General features: G+C 32.6%; 2 protein-coding genes across 2 annotated transcripts; both read right to left on the bottom strand.

The window, feature by feature from the left end:
• Nucleotides 1-1362: 1362 nt before the first annotated feature.
• LOC126893410 (uncharacterized) lies at nt 1363-2556 on the bottom strand. Its single transcript, XM_050663555.1, has 2 exons — nt 1563-2556; nt 1363-1442 (listed from the first exon to the last, which is right to left on the bottom strand). Exon 1 carries the CDS (start codon nt 2554-2556, stop codon nt 1570-1572), a length of 987 nt encoding a protein of 328 aa, XP_050519512.1. The 3' UTR covers nt 1363-1442; nt 1563-1569.
• A 2653-nt stretch (nt 2557-5209) lies between these two features.
• LOC114335559 (larval cuticle protein F1-like) lies at nt 5210-6897 on the bottom strand. Its single transcript, XM_028285804.2, has one exon. It carries the CDS (start codon nt 6832-6834, stop codon nt 6538-6540), a length of 297 nt encoding a protein of 98 aa, XP_028141605.1. The 5' UTR covers nt 6835-6897; the 3' UTR covers nt 5210-6537.
• Nucleotides 6898-10620: the final 3723 nt, after the last annotated feature.

Genomic DNA, 10620 nt, shown 5'->3' with positions numbered 1-10620 from the left:
CAGATTTTCGAAATATGCAGATATACACTGTTTTGCATGTACCTACTTAACTTACCTCATCTTAATCTGACGATTTCGAGTTTTTCTAAGGATAGATTTTTTTTCGGACCCCCCTTAACGAACTCCCCTGTGTTAAGATCCAATACATGGTAGGGCTACATTTACAGGGTACAAGGTTTCTCCCCATGCCATAATCTGACGCGCCCGAATAACTGCAAAAATCTCCGCTTGGGCCCCCCTACCATATGCAAAAGACCTATGCATGAGCATAGCATAGGTCATGAGATCTTTGAAAACGGACAATACACGAAATCACGTCGATCATTACAAATACAGTTGATGGGTCTGATGTTCTTTGGTAATATTATAAACAGTTACTCCAACCAATAGGGTGTATCATAATAAATACTCAAATAATGAATTGTCGAAATTCAAACTTTCAAGTTGATAAAAAGTTGCCTCTTACATTAGTCTTTCAGGGAAAAAAAGTTTTGTTTTAATTAAAACATATTTAGGTCTCCCGGAATCGACTTAAACTTTAGAATTTTTTCTCAAAAACACGATTTTTCATCTTTTTTTAAATTTCATATTTTTATTGTCAACTTAAAAAAAATTCAAACTTTCAAGTTGATAAAAAGTTGCCTCTTACATTACTCTTTCAGGGAAAAAAAGTTTTGTTTTAATTAAAACATATTTAGGTCTCCCGGAATCGACTTAAACTTTAGAATTTTTTCTCAAAAACACGATTTTTCATCTTTTTTTAAATTTCATATTTTTATTGTCAATTTAAGAAAAATTCAAACTTTCAAGTTGATAAAAAGTTGCCTCTTACATTACTCTTTCAGGGAAAAAAAGTTTTGTTTTAATTAAAACATATTTAGGTCTCCCGGAATCGACTTAAACTTTAGAATTTTTTCTCAAAAACACGATTTTTCATCTTTTTTTAAATTTCATATTTTTATTGTCAATTTAAGAAAAATTCAAACTTTCAAGTTGATAAAAAGTTGCCTCTTACATTACTCTTTCAGGGAAAAAAGTTTTGTTTTAATTAAAACATTTAGGTCTCCCGGAATCGACTTAACTTTAGAATTTTTTCTCAAAAACACGATTTTTCATCTTTTTTTTTATTGAAAATTAAGTTTTATATTTTTATTGTCAACTTAAAAAATATTAAGTACGTGATAACGGTGAACAATAAAAATTAGGATAATATCTGTAACTAAGCATAAAGTCACCCGGAATCTTTATGAAAATCTCAATTGTAACAACGAAAAATCGAGGTACGAAATTTATTAAAGAAATACAAAAGTTTACTTAAAGATTACAGATAAACAGTTGACAAAGAAAAATTTTAAAATGGTTCTTTATTTCATCTTGAAGGATGTTGGCTAAACAAATCCAGTTAGCCTTCAAAGCCACAGGTATTGTAATGCTTCTTCGATCTGGAACCAAGGGAATTTGTTAGGGCGAGTGTCAGATTGTAATTATAGTACTAATACTAAGTTACTATTCAAAATAGAATGCTGTGATGTAATCCTAAATAAGTATGAAATCAATCTTACCTGTAATTTATTTTTGCAATACAGCTGTAGCAGATGTGTACTGTCGCTTAGTTTCAAACTTAGGAAGATATTTTCTGTCCAAAAATCTTGATCTTATAAAGCCTTCTCGTTCTTGAACGCCACAAACGTGCTTAGAAGCTGCAGTAACTTCCTTTACAACTCGTTCTACCGCTTGAGTGTGAAGTGGTATTTTGAACTCTTTTCTATCACTGCTTCCTGAATTAACAATCATCTCAATCTCTTCTTTGCTAAAGTCAGCTATAAGTGGTGGTTCTGTAACTGTGGTGGATTGCCAGTCAATGAGATCGATGTAGTCTTCTGCCTCAAAATTAACTTGTGGTGGTTTGAAGACTCGATGTGCCCTTGTTTCTGTCTGTCGAGCTTTTTCTATCCGTTTGCCTGCCAAAGCTCTTATATGTTTTCGAGAGTCAAACAACATCCCTAAAAGGATGTGTTCAGGATGAGCCATAAAGGCGTTTCTTTGCAAGGAAGACTGAGCCACAGCCTTCAGTTCACTGTCTAAAAACTTGGTGCACTGTACGATGAAGAAAAAGTGTTGTGATGAATGGATAATTTTAGGACGACATTTTATGGTAAACCATGAGGTAGCATAGACTTTCATGACGAACTCAGCAAGCTTTCTAAGTTGTGGGGTTGGTTCAATAGTTGAAATATACAGACGTAAGATTCTATTTGCTAATGTCAGCCACCGGGCGTGAGACAAGTTTCCGGGGTTTCTACTGGCCAACTCAGAGGGACAGTCACCTTTGACTACAGCCTGACATATATCCCAAAGGTATTTCTGGTCCGTACTTAAGTCTTTACTATCGACTTCTGGGAAGGTGCTATCTATTTTGTCATAATTAACAACCGGGAAGTCTTGGCAGTTGGTCAAACCTTTGCCTATTGGCCCACTGAATGATGTTAATCCTGTGGTTGGACCGTCAAGAGCAACAAAAACTTTCCTCAGTAGCAATTCGTTTAAGTGCAACATACATATTACTACTTGGACCGGATGTTTCAATGCGCGTTCAAACAACAAAACTGCTCCTTGCGATGTTCCAGTATTCGTTGCCGTACCATCACATCCAAGCGCTTTGATATTTATCAATGGAGTTATCACTCACGTAACTTAATATTGATGATACTATATCTTTCACAAATCCACTGTTTGGAGTTACATGACCGAAATATGCTGAACCTGGTTCCTCGACCAAAGATATGTGTCCTTCTTGTATGGTTTTACGGACAGATTTCCCACGTACAATTTCTTTGATTATGGTTTCATCCTACCTACCATCGAAGTAAAGAGCAATTATTTCGTTTGTGCGAGTTGAATTAATACTTCGGCGGTACTTTAACCTTTCACGAAAAATCTTGGACTTGTCAATAACTGCGGCTTGGTTTTCTGGTGATATGACATTCAAATCTTGTAGAAGAGCACTTGCTAGTTGAGCACCTGCTCTGTTAGAAATGCCTCTGCGATCACATGCCCTAGAAAACAATGACAGATTCACTGGCAGGCCTTGTTTTACTTTCACGCTTGGACTTTCAATTTTGTTTCTTAGAGGAGTTATTTTAGAACTTTGAACTTTTTCATCAGGCCTACTTGATTCTTCTTCCATGGATTCATCATCAGAGGCACTACTAAGAATATCCACATTTCTTAAATCAGGTGGAGTAGTTAGTTCCACATTCCTACTTAATTTAGATAGCAGGGACTTTTCCTTCCGTTTGTTTCGTTTCTCAATTTTTTTAGTCTCTGCTTGGTCAATACCTCCGATAATCATCATCCTCAAGTTCCGTTGGTCTGTCAAGAATGCATGTTCTAATTTTGGTACTTTTCTTGGAGCTGGGCACAAACATTTGTCTAGTTCACTACATTTGCATGAACAAATATCAAAAAGACTACTATCAATGTCAGATCTAAACTTTTCAACTGCAACTTTAAAACTCTTGGCATTTTTTGTATTACAACCTGAAGATTTTTTAATCTTTTCACACCTCTCATGCAATTGTAGAATCATAAAAACAATATTGTTAGTAGATGAAACAGGTATTGATGATTTTTTCCAAATTTGCTCTAACTTATGTGTCACTCGCATTGCAATTAACTTTTTCTGTGGTTGGTAGCATCCTTCAGATTTCAACTGATTTCTCACCATTCAAAATACCTCAGCACGTCACTTTTAGTAGGTAAAACATTAATATCACTAATGTCAAGAGGCTGTCCGACTATAGGAGCTTCAGTGCATTTCCTCGTTGTTATAGTGTTTGTCTTTTTACTCATGATAGAAAAACAACAAAACCACACGGAATTCACAAGTCATAAACCACATACACTAAACAAAACACACTGAAATACATGTAATAACGCGCAAACCACGTGCTGTCAGATTGAACGGTGGACTCAGACTAACAGAAACAAAGGGTGTGAGTGAGTGGGGGAGGGAAACCAGACGCCAGACATCCGGTGACTCACAAGTCAGTGCCAGCTGCCCGTTTCATTGACCCATTGCATTAAAATACAGCACTGTAATGATTGTATTAGAACTTTTTTTACTGTTTCTGATTCATGTCAAACTTGAATTAAATATGAAAATTGTGATATATTTAGGGTAATTCCGGGTTACCTAAATAATTTAACTCAGAACCAAAATGTTTACTATGGATAAATTAAATGTAAAAATACACATTTTTTAACTTGATTACATCATTTGTAATTTATAAACTGTGTAAATTATTTTTTCAAAAACGTATTTTTTTACAAAAAATTATAAACTTTTTGTACATTCCGGGAAACTTAAATATTGTTGGAATTCAAAAAGATATTTTTTGGTAGATCTATGATGGTAGTAACAACTTTTTATCAACTTGAAAAATTAAATAAAAAAAAAATTTTGTGATACACCCTACCAAATAATGATCTGGTGTTTTACTTTGTTTTAAATTTTGTTCTGACAAGAAATTAAATAGGTATTGTTTTCCTTTCCCAACAGTTTAAGTAGCTCAGCAGCTAGTTATCTGATCTGGTCGAGGTGTTTTATTATTTTTGGCTTGCTGTATTGCTTTTCTGAGTTCTGATTTCAGTACACAGGTATTTCTGTCGTAACTGTTTGTGACATATGGGGTGGGTATTTGTAGCATTTTTCCGACAATTATCGTCAAAACTCAGTGATTTACTCTCATTGTTTTCACTGTTTTTCTTGATCACATATATGTTTCCGTTTGAGTTTCTAAGTACCTGAGTATTTTTCAGCTCTCTAATTCCGAAGTTATATTAAGTTTCTTGTTGTAGGTTGAAACTTTCGTGTTTTATTTTAAGTATTTTATTTGCTTGTATGGGTTTTCGAGTCTAGATCCTTTAGCGTGAGGTTTAAGTTTTCTTTTTATGAGTTTGTTAATTTCCGATGATGTCTAAAATTTTCTGTCATCCACTCATATTTTGCCAATATTGTAGGTGTTTTCAAATTTTGCCTTTACTATATAAATGACTAAACTACTCGCTAGGTTGTCCGTTTATTACCATAACATAAGATCACTAATCTTTCGATACGTCTTTTTTCAGCAAGTTGTTAATTTTACTTTCAATAAATCTTTAAAATTTAAAATCACCGATATAAATTGATACTCTTGCTGTAATAAAAGATGTAAAGTAATCTTAGAAGAGTAATCTTAAATCATAATGTAACCAGAACCGGAACATGCAAAAAACAGAACATTAGACGAAAATATATGGATATAATGACTACAAGAATTTGAATTTAATAGATAAAATGGATAAAAGTGACATTTGAACTGATAAAAAACTTAAATGAGTGTCAAAAGGAAAAGTGATAGGCTGTATTCCACGAATATACGACTGTTTTGGATTATGCGACAACGAATATTTTAGTGTACAACAAAAGAAGTACGAAAGTATTTTGCTCTAATAATTACTCCAGTAAACAACACTATAATTTGAACTTTACTTTCGTTCTTCATATTTTGCACAGTAAAATATTCGTTGTCGCGATAATCCAAGAGCGTCGTATATTCGTGGAATGGGGTATAACATATATCGCACACCTAGTTCAATTGTGCCAAAACTGCAAAAAATTCGAATTTTGGGTTAAGGCTGTAAAATATTGCCTATATAATGGCCCATCAATACAGCCTGAACTAAAATATTGTTTTGGATAAGTATAAAGTAAGTTACTTCGGTATTTCACTGTAGGGTTTTTGGAGGTTTTGAAAATGCAATACGGCCATAACTGGGAGATGTGGCGATAATATACACTGCCACAATACAACCGATGTAATTCAATACGTTCAATACGGCCACAACTGCAAAAATCAAGAGATATGTGGCGATAATATACACTGCCACAATACAACCGGTATAATTCAATACGGCCACAACTTCAAAAATCAATTGATTTTTTCATTATATTGCCGCCGTATCTCCTAAGTATTGTTTTATAAATGACTTTCTTCACAATGCAATATCGCCATAACTATCAAAATACAATTAACGTTTTATTTTTAATAAATTGTAATAAGATCCAGCCAATAAGTGTATAATTTACTACCTAAATTGTAATTTTGAAGCCAGTCACTCACAAAATAAATTATTTACAGGGCATAACGCGTTTACTACAGAACGTTTTGCTCATTTCTCGAGAATATTGTGTTTTGCACTTGTGGCACTATTGAACTAGTTGTGCGATATATCAAATAGAACCAAATAATACAAAAAAAAACGTATTAAAACAGTTAGTCAAATTCTTCAAATGCTTGGTTTGAAACAACTTCATTATGCATAATATGAATATCTTGTATAATATTATAATATCATTCTAAATAGTTTAATAAAAAAAATAATGGCACAATTTTTTTTCCAAGATTTTATTTAAAATCGTTTGCAGTCATAATTTAGAACACATGAAAGTATTTATATTTACACAGCCTCTTGGCCTACAGGGCCTCTTGGTGTTTACCATAAATGTCCGTAGGATACATAGGGAGAAGCAACAACAGCTGGAGCAGAGTAAGCGTGGACAACGGGAGCAGCATGCACAGAGTGGACTACTGGAGAAGCGTGTAAAACTGGAGCAGCATGCACGACTGGGCTTACCAAAGCATGATCGTGGACGATGGAGCTGCTGTATTCACTGACGCTGGTTGGTACTGAACCGATCACTGCAGCGCTGTGCACCACTGGTGTAAGAAGATGACTTGGTCGGGCAGAGACGGCAGCCAAGACGGCGAACAACACCACCAATTTGTACATTTTGTAAATAGGTCTGTGTCGTACTGTAGACTTGAGAGAACTATATTTAAGTGACAAGATTTGCTTGTTTTTATAGTAAATGCGGAGACATACAATTATCTAGCGTATCTAAAGTAAGAGTAGCTAAAAAATGTCGACCTTGCGGTGCGACGGATGTAATTTATAGATATTGCTAATATATACGAACACACGTATATTTTTTTAAATTTCTTCAAGCTACAAATTGACTTTTAAAACTAGTTAATTATAACCCTACCGGACTTTGGTGTACCCATAAAATATCTGGGTAGAAATAATAATTTTTATATTTAAATAAAATAATAAATATTATTTATATGATACACATAAATAGTATTTATGTTTATCCTAGTTTACAAATATAATTCAGTTATGTAACAAATGAATACGATGCTACTTTTTTCGGAAACGGAAAATTTAATAGTGCGTGCTTTCAAGCGTGAGCTTTCAATTGAAGCGTTTATTTGAAAAACAACACATGTCCATTTTTCGCAAATTCGACTTTATGTATTTTTCTCATCGTTGCTTGTTTTTTATTTATCTCACACATTCAGTTGTCTAAAAATCTCAGATGTTCGGAGTAAACTACACAGGTATAGAAAAATTTGGATAGTTTTAAAAAACATGCTGATTATTGTAAAAATAATACTTGTCCCATCTTATTCAACGGTCATCGTTAAGCGTGAATGATCTTATCAGTAAATTTATCAGTAGTTATATCCATTCTTTGTTAGTAATAGGTGATGTTTGTTTTTTTTTATTAGAAAAATTCAGTATCGCGGAAACTGTCAACACAATACCTCTATATTTTCCAATATATTTTGCTAAGTTTGAAACTATTTTTCTTTAAAATATCAATAAAAATATGAAATCAACTTCTACAAATATTTGACATGCACATTCATTCCAATGAATAATCTTAGTAAAAGAAGTAATATTTGAAATAAATTGAAGCTGGGTAGTTTTTCTTGATTTGCCAAAATTTAAATTTTTGGACAAGTGTTGTTTTTCAAATAAACGCTTCAATTGCATGAGTAGCAATCGTTACTCATAATATTTATTCTATTACGATCTAGAGTGTAATAGGTCTGGATCCCGCGTATGAAAAAAAAGTTGATTAATAGCAAGCTGAAAATTTGTTAATAGGTTAAGGTTGTCTAGTCGGACAAACCTTGATATATGGGAACACTGGAACAGGGGAAGTTTTAATTGTGGAACAGGTTAAAAATTTGGAACGGTCAGACCACGAAAACGGCACATGTATTTTGTCCGACAGAACAGACTTAAACTCTCCGAACAGAGATTAAACTCTCATGCAAAAATCAGACTGCTATTTATCACCAAATAGGCGTTTTAATGAGTGGAACATGTAGAATATGTCAAATGCCAGGAATTATGACAGGTGATAAATAGCAGTCTGATTTTTGCATGAGAGTTTAATCTCTGTTCAGAGAGTTTAAGTCTATTCTGTCGGACAAAATAAATGTGCCGTTTTCGTGGTCTGACCGTTCCAAATTTTTAACCTGTTCCACAATTAAAACTTCCCCTGTTCCAGTATTCCCATATATCAAAGTTTATCCGACTAGACACCCTTAAGCTATTAACAAATTTTCAGCTTGCTATTAATCAACTTTTTTTTCATACGCGGGATCCAGACCTATAATTATTTTAATGTAATAAAAACGCTTGATATAGGTACTTTAAAGTATTAAAACCTAAAACAGGTTTAGATGTAATAAACATTTATTTGAAAATTGAATAAAGTCCCCAAATAAAGTCCTGCAAACAAAATTAAACATATTTTTTGTGTTTTATTGAATTTTTGGATGTATGTCTATGTATACATTATACATGTATGTATTAACAGTTCCTGAGCTAAATAATTATCTAAATCTCGAAAAATAAGCGTTATTATCGGGATTTCTAATGACGATATTAAAAGTTGACCTACTTTTTTCAATAATATATTTTGATCTACAGCTTTCCAGAAAACTTCTTTGTGCTCTATATATTTTAAAATTATTTATTTTAAAATAAATGTAATTAAAAAGCTAAATTTCAAATTCCGTCACTCAACTTTTGCGATTAAACTTTGCAATGCACAAATCTGCACCTTTTACTTTAAAAAATTCGTAACCTTTATCAGAATAAGACTGAAAGCGTAAAACAAGTACCGTTGTGTTCAGAAATGTAAAGGCAAAAAAACGTGATTTCGCCACGAAAAAAATAATAAAATGGAACAGAATTATAGCGAGGTAAACGCAAAAAAGTGTAAATAGTTTTATTTTATTTTTAGGGTAAAATTGCGATTTTGACAATGTTCCCCACATAAAATTCAAAATATACCTCATTTTCGTTTTCACCATCAAAAACATACAGTATGACTAAAATTGACCATTTACCTCTCCTTGGTCAGTATCTCAAGAAATAAGCGTTTTTTTGGGGGTGTGCAGCTCGCCTAATATATAGGGTGAGGCAGATAACTGGCCTATTAGAAATATTTAGAGAACTAAAGGCAACAGAATCATGAAAATTGGAATGAAGGGGTTATGAAGGGTGATCTATTTAATGAAAATATTTTCATCAATTTGCCACTTCCGGTTATACCGGAAGTGGCTTAAAATTTCGTTTTTTTAATGGGTCACCCTGTATATTTTTACATTTTTAGATTCTACTCGATGTCTTCTTTCTTAAAATATGCGGTTTTTTAATGTTATACGGGGTAGTTTAAAAGCTAATTACGTTTTTTTATTAATTTCGTAGCAATTTTCACACCCTGTAGAATTGTAGTAGTTAGATGTCAAGAACTCTATTTACGTTAAAATGATTTTTAATATAGTCTACTATTATTAAAAATTATTAGTGTAGCTAAATGTTACATTTTAGTATACAGGGTTGGTCGAAACTCAGAATGATGATTTTCTGAATATTCTTAAATGGAACACCCTGTATTTTAGTATGACAATGAAAATACATTTTATGGTACTTTTTTATTTCTTAAGCACTCCCTATACCTAAATGCTTTAATTTGTGCTTAAATTTTTAATCGCGCCAAGAATGTTAACTACGTAGGTATTTTGATAGCTCAACCATGATTGGCAATTTTAAAGATCAGTCAAGATTAATATGTATTTATTTCCGAAAAATTATTTGTGATTGAATATTTTCACGGCCAACCTAATAACATTTCACGTATTTTTTGTTGAAACTAATGTTTGGGTTGAATCACCAATAACTCACGAACTAAAGCAGTTAGGTATAGGGAATGCTTAAGAAATAAAAAAGTAGCATAAAGTATCATTTCATTACGATAATAAAATATAGGGTGTTCCATTTAAGAAAACTTAGAAAATACTCTTTCCAAATTTCGACCAACCCTGTATAGTCCAATTAAACATTTAGCTATACTAACAATTTTTAACCATAGTAGACTATATTATAGTAGACTATATTAAAAATCATTTGAGCATAAATAGAGTTTTTGATGTCAAACTACTACAATTCTACAGGGTGTGAATTTTTCTAGGAAATTAAGAAAAAAAAACGTAATTATCTTTTAAACAACCCTGTATAACATTACAAAACCTCATATTAGCAAGAAGACATCCAGGAGAATCCAAAAATGTAAAAATATACAGGATGTCAATTAAAAAAAAACGAAGTTATAAGCAACTTCCGGTATAACCGGAAGTAGCAAATCGATGAAAATATTTTCATTAAAGAGATCACTCTTCAAAACCCCTTCATTTCAATTTTCATGTTTCTGGT

The sequence above is a fragment of the Diabrotica virgifera genome, chromosome 1 (genome assembly GCF_917563875.1).
Source record: "Diabrotica virgifera virgifera chromosome 1, PGI_DIABVI_V3a".
Lineage (NCBI taxonomy): Eukaryota > Metazoa > Arthropoda > Insecta > Coleoptera > Chrysomelidae > Diabrotica > Diabrotica virgifera.
Note: the sequence above shows the minus strand (reverse complement) of the source record. Positions and strands in the feature narration are given on the sequence as shown.